Consider the following 14,686-nt stretch of genomic DNA (forward strand, 5'->3'; position numbering starts at 1 on the left):
AATCTAGTGCATGCCTCGAGCCCCTGTTCTTCATCAGCTAAGGTGACGAAGGGAGGCGGAGGAGAGTATGGAGAGCCATGGGGACAGAAGGGGGCAAGGATGGCAAACGGGGACTCGAGGGCCCCCGCCAAGTCCGGATCCACCGTCCGAATTCGCAGAGCGGCTGCACACGGTCGTCGCACGAGTCCAGAGCGACGGAGCAGCGCTGTGGTGCCAGGGCCGCGTCCACGCAGCGGGGCCCTCCTCCACGCCCCGAACCGCTGCTCACCACGCGCCCGGCGGGGCCGCTGCCGGCGCCCCGGCGGTAGCAGCGGGGTCCCCCCACTTCGACCACCGCAGCAGCCGGTTCTCGCGCGGAAATCGCCCCCCAGAGCGGGCCCTACGCCGCCCCCCGCCCCCGCCGCCGGTGCGCGGCCGCGGGGCTGACGAGATGCTCGGGCCCCGCCGGGCCGCGCGGGCCCGGCCTCCCGTTGCCGGGCAACCGCCTCCTCGCCGCGCCGGGGACCGGCAGCCGTCCTACTCTCACCCGCAGTCGGCAGCGCGCTCCCATTGGCCGCCGCCGCGCTGCGCTCGGCTCCCATTGAGCGCTCTGCGCCTCTGCCGCGTCCTCATTGGCGCGCTGCCCTCTGGCCACGCCGCGTCACTTTCTCACACCATTCCCCCCGCCTTCTCCGGCCGCCGCGAGCCGGCCGGTAGGCGGGGCGCGGGCGGCGGCAGCTCTGATTGGCCGGCAGAGCTGCCGTTCGCAGCCCCAGCCGGCGCTCGGGCGGCGGGGCTGTTTAAAGGCGCCGCGCGCCGGGGCCCCGCGTTTCCTCCCGTGCGCGTGGGCAGGGGCGCGGAGCGCAGCGCAGCGGCCGCCGAGAGCCATCGCCTGGGACAGGTGAGGGCGGCGCGGCCCCGCTCGGCGCTGCCGGCCGCTGGGCCTCGCCTCCCCCCTGCGCGGGCGGTGCGAGAAGGGGCCGCGGCGGCGGGCGCTGCCCGGCCGCTCGCAGCGGTCCGCGGGTGGGCAGGTCTCGCCCGAGGTCGGCGCCGCCGTGCGAGGGGCTTCCCGCCGGCTGTGCCCGCAGTGCGGCGGGACGGGCGGGGGAGGCGGCTCCGGGCGTCCCTCCAGCGTCCGTGCCAGCCGGCGAGGTGCGCTGGCGCCGTGCGGAGCTGCCGAGGACGCGGCTGCGCGTGCCTCGTCCCGCCGCGGTGGGGCGGGTGCTTCTGTCCAGGGCTCGGCGGAGCTCGCGCCGTGCGGCACCTGGTGCGGCACCTGCGGGCGCTGGTCGCGGGCTGGCGTCGCGGGGCGCCCCGCCGCGCCGGGAGCCGAGCGGAGCCCGCGCGGGCCGCGCCCCCGGCGCGGCGGAGCCGCAGTGCGGGCGGTGCCTCGCCGCGAGCGGCGGCCGGGGCCGGCTCCGCCGCGGGGTCAGCGCCGCCACGGCCTCCGCCTCGGCGGAGTCCCGGGAGGTGAATGCGGGGGCAGAGCCCGGGCCGTGCAGCGATAACCGCAGATCCTTGCAGCGTGCTGAGCTAGGGAGAGAAACTTGAAACACTCCCGAACGGATTTAAGATCTCTTCTGACTGGCTGCTATAGCTGGGTGTGTTCTGACATGACTTGCTTTTTTTGGTGTTGTTTAGTCTCATTTTGTTAACTCGGTAGTGAGCAGTGAACATGATGCCACGCTTCATGCATGTTGAGGCGGTGGACGCCTACAATTTCGAGTAGCCGTAATTTGGGTAAAAACACTGACCTCTTGTGGTCTGAGTGTTTCGTTTGTGCTTCCAGATAATTAATTACTCGTAAACGTATTCTAATTGAGTGGAATAACTAGATTTATTTAAATGATATTTTAAGTGAAGCTACCACATCACTGTTTTGCTTCTGGAAAAAAAAACTGAAGTCATATTTCATAAGCAATCTATTCTGCAAGTAGTCTATAATTCTTTTCCTTTGATTTCCAGACTGCATAGCCTGTAGCAAACAGATTTGGGTTTTTATTTTCTACTTCTCAGTATTTTGTTTGAAATAGAACTTAAGTAGGAAATAATAGTAAAATTATTAGAAGAATATTCTTAATAAAGACAATGAAAGGCACCAATTCCACTTGTTATGGAAAAACGTATTTCTGGTATTTGGCAATATTAGCAGAAATCAGCAGCTGTTGATATTACTCATTTATCTCCTATGTGGTCTTAAGACTCAAAACTGATTTCTCTTTTTCATTTTTTTCCCTTAAAAAAAAAAAGTGGGGTTGTCAAGTTCTAAATACTATGAAGAAGTATTAGGAAGAAATTTGAGTACTTGTTCTGTAAAGATCAGTGACTGGCTTTTTTGCATCTTTAATTAAGAGGTCAAAGGGGTGTTTGTTTTTCATCAAGTAAGCATTTTTTTTTGCTGTAATGACTGTCTTGCTTAAGACATCATATGTCTCATTTCTTGAAGTGCTCAGAGCATACTTATGGAGGAACGTTTTATGTTGTAGTATATATCCCGATAGACTTGACTTGCTCTATTTGACGTATTTGGTGAACCACCCATGAAAATACAGCTAAAATAGCCTCACTTTAGTGATCTTAAGCAGGAAATCTTCTAATGACTATTACAGTGAGTAATACAGGGTTTAATGCCAATTTTAATTGGAGTTCTGTAACAGGCAAACACACAAGAAGCAAAGGTGGTGCTTCCCTTTGCCCTTATCAATAAACTGTATCCTCCTGGCATGTTGAATTTCCAAGGAATTCACTCCCAGCTTAAAAGCTACCTTTTAGTTATGGTTGTTGCCTGCATCAAGTCCATTTATGTGTTGTCATTTTGTCTTGTCTGTTAATACAGATCTTTTAATTAAAACCAAATGTGTTAGATATGATCTCTGCAGCTTTTAACTCCTGGTGTTTTGGCTCCAGGAGCCAAAAATATGAGCTCTACATGTGTTTCCTACCTGGCCTGTGTGTGTGTGGGGGGGGGGTGGGGGGTTAGGAAGGTGTATTGTGCCCTGAAGAGTGCTAGACTCCAAAATCCATTCCCTAGCTGGAGCCTGTGCCTTGGGAGCTCCCTGCTTGATAGCATGTGTCCATTTCCATCCAAAGAATTGAGCACACCTGTTCTCTCTCCTCTTTAATGCATCTGCACATCTGGGATAAAATGCAGTTCTTGGAGCAGGATCTGCAACCCAGGAATCCTATAAACAACAGTGTGCAACCTCTTAGTTGCTCTGTCTGCCCCAATAAATCCTTAGTTCTTGTCTGTACGGTAAGAGCGCCAAAAAAAGACTTTCACTAAAGTAGCCTTTAGAAATCACTCTTAGTAAGCATTACCCTGAACCTTCCTGTTGAGAGGAGAACTTGCTGTGCATTTCTGGGTGGGTGTCTTAAGGCCATCACCAGACAGCTCTTCCCCACTTGTGACTTAAAGCTGTGGCTGGCACTCTTCTATGTCTCAGAACATAGTCATCTCGGTGTGTGATGATAAATTCTTAATCCCAGCCACCAGGGTGAGCTTCCCTTAGATATGTTCTGTTTAAATCAGTCTCTTGTAGCCTGGTTAGATTAAAACTAGAGAGCACACTGTTCCCCTGCCCAAAAGAGTTTAGGCATGCAAAAAAGTCCAACTTAAAAGCATTTGAGACACCTTAAGTTCTATTAGCATTTTATTTTAGAGGCTTACAGGGTAAGGAGGGCTCTTATGAGGGATTGTCAAAAATCTTAATTTAATTAGGAGTTTTAAGTCTTTATTGGATTTACTTCCATGCTAATGCAGTTATCTGGAGTTGTGTCAAGGTTTATAACCGCAGAACACTGCAAGGCTATATTAAAGCAGTTACTGGCCCTCAGCCAAAAACAGAAGGTCTCTGGAAGAAGGGAGGTTTGTTTCCATAATGCGTACACTCCTCTAAGCATATCTACAAATGCTAGGTGGCCTGGGGTAGGTAGCGCTGGGGGAACAGCTACTGAATGTGGGCTTTTTCACATTTTCCATCTTGTCAACCAGACACCGCATGAAAGTATGCTCAGTCAGAGGAAGGCGCAGGTCACGCTGCTCTCACCACCTCACCTCGCAGTTCCTGCCAAGGCATGAGAGCGCACCAGCAGCTGGAACGGGGCAGATCGCACTCGTTCACGTGCTTGCTAGGCTTATCGTGTAGAGCCGGTCTGATTCATGCAAGGAGTTTAAATCAGCAACTTAAAACATCTCCTCAGCAGCTGATGCCCTGCATACGCTTTTATGGATTCCCCCCAGCCTCCTCAAAAGCGGGGGCTAAGATGAAGGCACGACAGCCGACGGGGGGGACGGGGAGGGGACGGCACCAACCACCCCGCCCCCGCTGGGAAGTGCGTGGAAGCCGGTGGCGGCCGTTGGAGCAACGGCGCACGGGAGCAACGGCTGCCCGGCCACGCCCACCGCGTCCCCTCGGGGCGCGCGTGCGCGCTGCGCGCCCGCCTCAAGGTGACGGCCGGCGCCTGCGCCCTGCCGCGTCCCCCCGCCCCGGGCGCTGCCCGGCAGCCGGCCATGGGATTCCGCAGCGTGTAAGGGGGCTGGGGGGGGGGGCGGGGGGCAGCGGCCGGGCCCCGCGCCGCGCCGCTCCGCGGGGTGACCTTCCCCGCCGCTACCGGCGGCGAGGGGTGCGGGTAACCTTGGGGCGCAGGGCCGGGAGCGGCTGGGGCGCGGCGGCGCCCGCTGCGGTGCCGCCTGCTGCCGGGCCGGCTCCAGGAGCCAGAGCGGCGCGTAGCCCGCCGTTCCGCCGGCCTGGGCGGAGTGGGGGAGCGCCGGGCCGCTGCCGGGGGGCGCGGCGCCTCCCCACCTGCAGGGCCGGAGTGCCGGCAGCCGCGCCGGGGGCCTCGGGAGGTGTGCGCGGCTGCGGTTGTTCCGCGGGCACGCGTTTCGAAACGGGAGAGACTGTTAGCTGTGGTTCCATCTTTGATCTTGAACTCGCAGTGGGGTTTTTTTTTTTTTTTTTTTTTTGAGCGTCGTTTTTTTCATTTGACTAGATAAAATAGCGTGAGAGTTTGAGTGTAATAGGAGTCATGAATATCTTAAAATCTGTTTTCTTTCTCGAAATCTTGTGTTAATAGATTGCATGCGTTGTTGTTTTGAAGCACTTCAGAAATCAGTTTTAAGCGGACTTTAACACGAATTTATACATTTTAATACAAATAAGTATAGAATGAAATGGGTTGTTTTAGGTACGTCATAGGTGTGTTTGAAACGTTCTTAAAAGCAGTCAGAGTATATGCAAGCCGTGCACTCTTGCTTTAAGTCTCGTTTAGGACTTTCATTTTCAGTTTTACAGGTAACAGAAGGCATTTTTAATGTTTTCCTAGCGTTTGTATTAATATGTATCATGTGAAGTCATCATTTCTGGTTAGAAAGGCTTTATTCCTTTATACAGCTCATCGTGATCTTATAGAAGAAGCTGGATAAGGTCAATTTGACAGTACTTATAGCTGGGCACAAAAGAGACGATTGTTCCTTAAGGATGTAAGTAAGAGTATAGGAAAAATTGTGCTTATCTGCTTAATATGGGTAGGGTAATAGAATATAGTGCATTTTAGGTATAGTACTAGCAGAGTAAGAGGGTTAAAGGAAGAATCCCTGGGTGTTTTCCTTATCCTGTGAAATACTCCTCCAGGTCTAGTGTTCAGGAATGTTAAAACAGATTACATGGCGGGGGCGGGGGGGGAACAAAACCTGCCATCTTTGTTGCAAGTATAAGCAAAGCGGAGCAGCTTGGATCATTTAATTTTAAAATAAAAACAAATTTAAAGGCTGTTTTAGGGGGGAATTTCCTGGAAAGATACATTGTAAACTTAATTTCTCAATTAGTCACATTTAAAAAAAATCCAGTGTTTTTAGCTTAGTTGTTTAAAACCTGAGGCCTAATACAACTCTTAGAAGCAGAAGTAGAAAAATGAACATTCAGACTCGTTTCTTGAACACTTAACATTTGTTAATTGTCCATTTTGCTTCAGTGAAATATCCTGGGCTTAAGCTATATCCCTAAATCTGAAATTGTATTTTCAGTTAAAAGAACTTCTTAGTATAAAACTTTAGTAAATTTCTGAAGATGTTTACTATATGCTTAGACCAAAATCTCCCAAGAGGCAAAGGCTTAGCTTTTGCGAGTGAAACTAAAATAGCTGAAACTTAACCTTTTCTGTAAACTGTAGAAAATTGTAGTATTTTTGAAATAGGTTGCTAAAAATGGATGTGAATAGGTCAACTGTTTTTATGGTTTGTGTGTTGCTTTTTTTTTAAGATCTACCACGATGCCTGGGTCTCTTCCAGTGAATGCTGAATCCTGTTGGCCAAAAGATGTGGGAATTGTTGCACTGGAAATATATTTTCCTTCTCAATATGTTGACCAGACAGAGCTGGAGAAGTATGATGGTGTGGATGCTGGCAAATACACCATTGGTTTAGGCCAGTCAAAGATGGGATTCTGCTCTGACCGGGAGGATATCAATTCTCTCTGTTTGACTGTGGTTCAGAAGCTCATGGAGAGGAACAGTCTTTCCTATGACTGTATCGGGAGATTAGAAGTTGGAACGGAGACAATAATTGATAAATCAAAATCAGTAAAGACTGTCTTGATGCAACTCTTTGAAGAATCTGGTAATACAGATGTAGAAGGAATTGACACTACAAATGCATGCTATGGAGGCACTGCTGCTCTTTTTAATGCTGTTAACTGGATTGAGTCCAGTTCTTGGGATGGTAAGTTTAGGGTATGTTGTTGAAAGGTTATGTCATTCTCTGTTGTTGATGAATCAGTGTTGTGTTTAACTATATAAAACCTAAAGGGTAAAATAGTGCACTCTTGAGAAGATGTCATCTTATGTTCTCTGGACATTGGCCACTAGTTCAGTTATGTGTAAAAAGTAATGACACAGATAAACATCGCTGGGCTGTCCTTGTAAATTTTGGTGATTGCCAGGAAAAACATGAAATGGGGGTAAATAAGTGAAGTTTGAAGAGTCCTTTAATCCTGCAGTCATCTCTTCTGTAAACAGAGGTCTAAAAATTGCTTCTGGATATTAAAATCCAGTAGATCTTGACTCCTTCTCATGGCTGTTTCTGTGTGTTCTTTGCAGGACGTTATGCACTTGTTGTTGCTGGAGACATAGCTGTGTATGCCACTGGAAATGCCAGACCAACAGGTGGAGCTGGTGCTGTTGCTATGCTAGTTGGTCCAAATGCACCTTTAATTTTTGAGAGAGGTTAGTTCTATGAGAAAATACACTATTCACCTAGACAATTGTATCTCTTAGAAAGCCTGTCCTCTGTTATTGTGGGTTGCTGGAGGGCTAGATTAACTCCCACTCCTGTCAGAAATCTAGTTTACCTCTTCGTGCTGTGGGCTAACTTGTGCAAGTCCCATTAGAGGAGACAACAAGGCTCGATTAGAGATGCTTCTGTCTGTTTTTGCCTTGGGGATTCTCCAATAAAATTGACAAAGAAGCGACTAGAGCTGAATAACAAAGTGCTCTGCTTAGAAGAAGAAATGATGAAGATCATTTGTTACTTGTATTTGTCATGTTCATTCCTACTGCACTTGAGTACAAGGGAATCAAGAACTGTGTGAGAAAGAAGGGGCTGTAAGTGCTATTAAAACCAGCTTGGCAGGGGCCAATTATTTGTCCTTCACATGTGTCACCTGATGTTTAAAGCTGCTCAAAGTAGCTGAATAAAGTAATTTTTGTCAATTTCTCTTAAACCAGGATTACGTGGAACCCACATGCAGCATGCTTATGACTTCTATAAACCAGACATGGTGTCTGAATATCCTGTAGTTGATGGCAAATTATCCATACAATGCTACCTCAGTGCATTAGATCGCTGCTATACTGTCTATCGCAACAAAATCCATGCCCAGTGGCAAAAGGGTATGTAGCCTCACGTTATGACATTACAAAATCTGGCAAATACTGGAGTACATAATTATACAGACATATATTCTAAAGTTTTGGCATCTAATTCAAAGGCTAGTTTATGCTCCATTTCTTTGTGTTTGTGTGTTTTGAGGTGGTTGAAATCTTTCTCTCTCGCATATGAAATGTCTTACTTCTGTACTGGTATGACTGAATACATTATCTTTAGTAAGGATTAGCCTCTGCAGGCTTTTGCTAGTTTTGTAATATGCAATATCTTGCTTACAGTTACATTCCTTCTCCCTCTCCCCCAAGATTCTTAAGATATTGAGGTTAATATTTAAATGCGGTATAACAATATTGATGCTTACCCCCATATATTTAATAATTGTTTCATCCTTATGAAGAAGCATAGGTGTGAAGATCGCACGAAGTAGCTTATTATTCCAAAATACTGAGTAGAAGTACTGAGATCTTGTCATGCTTTTAGCTTTTTCTGCAAGAAGGGCATTGTTAGTTGGTACGCAAGATCAGTAAGAATTATTTTTAAAAAAAAAAAGAAGCAGTGACAGTATTTTAAATGAACTTGGCAGCAACAGTTAATCTTGTGGTTATCTTTTGAATGCTGACATGTCAAAATTTCCCCTGTTTTATTGTAATAATTAAAGCAAATACTAGTAGTAAGTTGTAACACAATATTCTGCCACTTACAGAGGGGACAGACAGACGTTTTACTTTGAATGACTTTGGATTCATGATCTTTCATTCTCCCTACTGTAAACTGGTACAGAAATCTGTGGCCAGACTATTGCTGAATGACTTTCTCAGTGACCAGAACCCAGAAACAGCAAATGGTGTTTTCAGTGGTCTGGAAGCTTTCAGGTGAGAATAGTTGCTATTGTCCTTATTCAGCCAGTCTTAGTTTGTTAAACATCCAAGATGATTTTCCTTTCTGCTATTTTAGTAACTGCTTTTAAATGCTTTTTCTTTTTTCTTTTTTTTTTCCATAGGGATGTTAAACTGGAAGATACCTATTTTGACAGAGATGTGGAAAAAGCTTTTATGAAAGCTAGTGCTGAGCTCTTCAATCAGAAAACCAAAGCTTCATTGCTCGTATCCAATCAGAATGGAAATATGTATACCCCTTCAGTCTATGGTTGCCTTGCTTCCCTTCTAGCCCAGTAAGCATAAAATCGGGAAAAGAAAGTAATAGCTTTTTGTATGTAAGCATATAAAATAGTTTTGTTTCAGACAGCATTCTGTAAAAGCACCACCTAGGAAATCTTTTACTACAAGATTACCTTGAGCAGCAAGACTAAAACTAGAAAATTATTCTGCATACATAATCAGCTCAAATGAAAAGCAAACTCAAAACTTCTCTGCCAGAAGCTGACCTTAAAGAATGCTTCTTGCCTTCTAAAGTAGGATCTTTTTTATGTAGGGTGGTGATTTTTTCCTAGCCTGAAAAAAAAAATTAAACTTTTAAGTAGAATTGGAATACCTTCTCTATTCTGCTATAATAAGCATAGCCAAATGAAATCAATATTTGCTTAACACACTGTTGTATTTTGTGCAATTACTTGAGGCTCTCACAAAAGTCCTTTTAAATAGAACCACTCTTCCTGGGTCATTTTTTCCTTGTTGTGGCCTTGCATTCTAGCATGTGATATTTCATTTAAGGCTTTAGGTAATTTAAGAATGAGAATTAGCTACCTTCTGGATAATCATATTCTGGGCAGTAATGTACTCTCTTTTGCTTAGTCATCCTTGAAAATAATTGCATAGCAGCAGTGTTTGAAATCATGTATTAGAAAAATCATCATCTATGTACCTAGGCTTATTTCTCACTGTAAACAGCTGCTGTTTGATTTGCAGATACTCTCCAGAGCAGCTTGCAGGACAGAGAATTAGCGTGTTCTCCTATGGCTCTGGTTTTGCTGCTACGCTGTATTCCATCAGAGTTACACAGGATGCCACTCCTGGTGAGTGAAGGGAAGAGAGACTGACTAACTCCCTTGGATAGCTCACTTAAAAATGCCTTGTTACAGTAACCAGCAGCATAAGTAGACCTGTAGAACAATGGCTAATGGTAATAACAGTAAACTAACGATGCTTCAGGGAATACTCTCCCTGGACAAATAGATAACATGTAGTGTTCTTCAAATGCTAAGTGTTTTGCTTGTGTAATCTGGAATATTTTTAATTCATTGAAATTTAGCTTCTACAGTGCAAAATATTTTGAATGGGTTTGAAATGCTAACATGCTAGTTTGTATCTCTCAGCACTGGTGCTGCCTTACATGACAGCTTTTTATTGTAGGCTCTTCCCTGGACAAAATAACTGCCAGCCTTTCTGATCTTAAAACAAGACTTGACTCAAGAAAATGTATTGCACCTGATGTCTTTGCTGAGAACATGAAGATTAGACAGGAAACGCATCATTTGGGTAAAAATTGCTTAAGCATAAATCATCCCTCTTCCTACAGCAAACTCTATATGGCTTAATTCACCTGAATTTAATTAAATGATGAGGGTGTAGAATGAAAGGACGGTCCAACTCTTTCTGTATAGCTTGTAAAGTGCTTTTCTATAGTTTGTATTTATTGGACCAATGTAGTTGAAATTAAAATGCAGACTTGGTTTTTCTGTCTTACTGCTTCCAAACTGCACTGTATAAATGTCTGTCTTATATAAAACTGTCACCAGGAACTGACTAACAGTATCTCACTGGCTTCCTTACAGCCAACTATATTCCACAGTGTTCAGCAGAAGATCTCTTTGAGGGAACGTGGTATCTTGTGCGTGTGGATGAAAAACACAGAAGAACTTATGCAAGGCGCCCACTGATGGGTGATGGACCTCTGGAGGCAGGAGTTGAAGTTGTCCACCCAGGCATTGTTCATGAGGTGAACGCTCTGCACTCTTTAGAAGTTGGAGTTAAATAGTGGAACAGTGTATGTGCATGTATTAGCATGTGGATGTATGTCAAAAAAGGAAGAGGTCTGAGAACATATTTCAAAAACTTTTTGTTAAAATATGTAATGTACAAGCCAGAGGTAAAATACTGAACATGGAATTTTTAAAAGTACATTTCATCATAACAAGAATGAAACTGCACAAGTAACTGACTGCTTTCACATAATTAGTTTGCATGAAACCTGAGTGATTTGGATGACTTAAGACCAAGCTGTCGAATGTTGCATGAATGCTTTCTGAGAGTTGGAGTAGCCATGAAGTAAGAGTGTATGGGAAATAGAAAACTGTATTTAATGTTTTTTTTCCCTTTCTCTTAGCACATCCCAAGCCCTGCTAAGAAAGTGCCAAGAATGCCTGCAACAACAGAATCGGAAGGTGTTACTGTTGCCATTTCCAATGGGGAGCATTAAGATACCTCTGTGAGGTGGGGAATGAAAAAAGGTGTGAGGGTAGGGTGAGAGAGAGAGAGAAAAAGAATTAAAATAGTATGAAGTTCCACTATACAGTAATGATTAATTGGAACATGGAAAAACTGTTTAAACTCCTTGAAAAATATTCATTTTAATGTAGTGTGATATTTATAGTGTTTTCAGAACACTAAAATTATTAATATACTGGAGATGGAGGGACTTGCCAGGGTCTTTGTGGATTCCTTAATGTATCTGATTTTTTTTTTTTTTTAATTGATGAGTCGTAGCTGTGTTCTATTACAAGATCTTTTTATGTAGAAAAAGGCAGGGGCCTTTTCCGTGTAAAATGACTTGAAACTTAAACTGTTAACAACTTGTGTTCAAAAGTGTATGGCAAAACAGTCTAAGCTTTTAATGTTTAATGTTAGGGTTTTCAGTGCCTTAACAGTAAGCAGTCCATCTTCTGAATACTGCATTTCTCTTCCCCTTTATCACCTTCCTTTCTCCCAATACACCTCCCACCTGCCTCATTGCTTTGGAAAAGGTGTAGAACTGGGTAGCATTGATTAATGGAATAGGATCTCTCACCCCTATCAAAATGACTGGATTAAGAACAGCTAGACTAGCTAGACTGACAGACTTTTCTTTTTCTGTAATTCTGTAACTGACTGTGTTAGTTACTGTGTAATTCTTCCTCATATTGTGTGTTTTATACCTTCAGTATAAATCATAGCAGTATGGAAGGAAAGAGGAATGACATGAGAGGCAGTTACTTTTTTCTTCTAGAGAACAAAAAGGTGTATTTCTTAGTTTTATTGGTTTGGCGCTTTTCAAGATTATTTAACTGTAACAGAATAATAAGTATTTAAGACAGGTTAATTTTTAAATCAAACTTCTAGGTTTTAATTGGCAAACTAAGAAGGGAGGAAGATCAGTTTGTCTGGAACTCTTGCCTCTCATTATTCTTTATATATACATTTCTAAGAGACTATTTCTAACTCTGAATTTGGCTTCATACTATGAAGTATTAGTAATGTTGTAGTAGGTAGGTAGATAAGTGTAGGATTCTTCTTTTTCTTTCTTTTTTTTTTTTTTCCCAACATGCAAAGTAAAAGTTAGCCATTTTACAAGTGGTACATGTATAATGCTAATGGGGAATCCATTCTGGTAGATATTTGAAGCCCAGATTGGAAATGAACTATGATGTGAGCCTTGTAAGCTTGTAATATATATTTAAATTGAGTTAATGTACAGAACAAAGTCTTGCTGCGTTTTATTTCTTCGTCTAATTCTACAAAGCTACGTTACCTAACATAAAGTAGCAAAAGAAATGATTTGTCTGTTAAATTACTTTTTTTTTTTTGGTGTAATGAAGTGTTTGTATGATCACTAGGATTTGATAACTTTTGCTGGATTTGTACAGTCAAGCTTTGGTAAAATAATTGTTTATGAATTGCTAGGTACTAATCTGTTCTGTTGAAAATGATGGAACAATGATGCATGAAGATAGTGTTGCGAGTATTGGGGTTTAGGTGCTCTTGTGAAACTTACTTATTTTGGCACCAGAAAAAACAGATTGTCATGGAACAAAGTCCATTGCTGGCAGTGGACAAGACAAGGATTGAGCTGCTGGCACAAAAAATTAAACTACAGGGACCTCACTGTTTGTGAGGCTGATCCTTTAATAAAATAAAGTTTGAGATATTTGAAACCTGTTGGAGTAGTGCTGACTTGTTGGAATTTCAGGATGTATTTTTCTCTTCAACAGGAAAGAAAGAGGAAAACTGTCCCTGGGAAAACTCAAAGTTATAGGTTCACAAGTTGTGTGGACCTCCTGGATTCTATTACCCCCTTCTTAATACCATTCCATTACAAAAGTGGAAAGGGTTGCTCAGGCTGGTGGAAGACTGTTTCAGGGCTATGGATCAAGGTATCTTAAATGCTTTGGATAGAAACTGCTTATGGAGAGGAAGAATTAATTCTTAGCGTATGAAATACAATTCATCTTACTGCCTTGTGAAGATGGTATTTTTTTATCCCCCTTTCACAACTGTTATGAAAATGATTTGTTTCTTGCTAAAGCATGAAAGAAATGCTTACCTGAGCCTGAGTTTGCCCAGTTGCCCACTGGTGGCTTCTCAGAGTCATTCTGCTGCTCATTTACATTAATTTGTTCCTTTGAAAATTAACTGATACCTGTTACTGGGGCTGATGAGATGCAGCAAACCTGCCTTTAAATTTGAAAGCACCAGCTTGAACATCACTAAACCTTATGTAAGTAAGTTTACTTGCCTTAAATAAAACCACCTAGGCTCTACCTCTTAGCTTAGGTATTTCGTCTGTGCCTGTTCAGAGAATACCTACTGCATCTTTCCACCATTTGCATTTGAGTCAATGGTGCTGCATATTAAAATAGAAAATACCTTATCAAAGCTGAAGGTAGGAATGCCTGCGTTTTGGTGAAGTTCAGAACACTTGGTGTAAATTGTCAGGCTCTCCAAGATTTAACTTGCCATGGTGACAAGTATCAAAATCAGCTTTGTGCCAGCCCCTGTTGCCAATTATGCCAGAAGTTAGTAGAAACACCTTTAATATTCAGTTTATAAGCATATGTCTTTACCAGTTGCATTCAACTTACTGATACCTAATGCTAAAAGCAGGAACTTAAAGCCAGATGAATTTAGCATACAGTTAATATCCAGTATTTTTTTCTGTTGGGAGTGCAACTGGTTTCCAAGCAGTTCTCAGACTATAACCATCTTAAAAATAATTAAAAGAGCCAGAAGGTTGGTAGATGGTAGCCCAGCTGATTATGGAGTAGGGATTACAACCATACATGCAAGGTTAAAGCAGCGTATCTAAATTTGACTAGGCAGTCTTTCTGAACTGTGTAAAAATCAGGAAGCATCATTCAGCTAATTCTGTGTTTGACAGACAGCATTATAGTTTCTTTAAATGAAAGTTTAAAAAAATGAAACTCTAGTATACAATTCAAATGAAGCTTTTATGAAAAAAAATTGTTTAGCATGTGGTCTTTTTTTTGCTTAAACATATTTCTCTGCAAAAACTGTTCTGAATTGTGGTTGTCAAGTTGTGTCACGCTAAGGTAAAACTTTCAAGAAGTTAACTGTTATTATGCCTGTACTGAGGTATCACCCAAGAGCGCTAAGTGCAATACTATTTGATCTTTATTAAAAGATCGGCTCCAGAAATGAACTCTTACCCGTTCTATTTACTCGAGTACTTCTTGCGTTGTCTGTGCCAGGTCTCTGGAGCAGGGGATGAGCGTAAGTCTGTTAGAGCCCTACATTTGAGCCGCTTCAGTGTGAATTAAAAATACAGAGGAGATAAGGCATTTTGGGTTTATTTAAAAATTACAAAAATGTAACACCAAAACTTGTGAAAAATGAATAAAACCCTTTGTTAAACATGCTGAGTATGAAGCCTTCAGTG

At 43.6% G+C, this 14,686-nt stretch overlaps 1 protein-coding gene across 5 annotated transcripts; it reads left to right on the plus strand.

Annotated features, from left to right (window-relative positions):
- The first annotated feature begins 788 nt into the window (after nucleotides 1-788).
- Nucleotides 789-14,661, plus strand: HMGCS1 (3-hydroxy-3-methylglutaryl-CoA synthase 1). Of its 5 annotated transcripts, none has more exons than XM_062599852.1 (12): nucleotides 4,996-5,270; nucleotides 5,370-5,458; nucleotides 6,237-6,694; nucleotides 7,072-7,197; nucleotides 7,699-7,863; nucleotides 8,562-8,730; nucleotides 8,859-9,029; nucleotides 9,724-9,830; nucleotides 10,168-10,293; nucleotides 10,590-10,753; nucleotides 11,141-11,264; nucleotides 13,002-14,661. In XM_062599852.1, exons 3-11 carry the CDS (start codon nucleotides 6,247-6,249, stop codon nucleotides 11,231-11,233), a joined length of 1,569 nt encoding a protein of 522 aa, XP_062455836.1. In that variant the 5' UTR covers nucleotides 4,996-5,270; nucleotides 5,370-5,458; nucleotides 6,237-6,246; the 3' UTR covers nucleotides 11,234-11,264; nucleotides 13,002-14,661. The 5 variants fall into 5 exon arrangements, with proteins under 5 accessions (XP_062455834.1, XP_062455833.1, XP_062455836.1 ...); XM_062599851.1 differs by having other exon boundaries at nucleotides 11,141-11,247; XM_062599849.1 differs by lacking the exon at nucleotides 4,996-5,270 and adding an exon at nucleotides 4,415-4,506 and having other exon boundaries at nucleotides 11,141-14,661.
- The last annotated feature ends 25 nt before the right edge of the window (nucleotides 14,662-14,686 follow it).

This window comes from Rhea pennata, chromosome Z (assembly GCF_028389875.1).
Source record: "Rhea pennata isolate bPtePen1 chromosome Z, bPtePen1.pri, whole genome shotgun sequence".
NCBI lineage: Eukaryota > Metazoa > Chordata > Aves > Rheiformes > Rheidae > Rhea > Rhea pennata.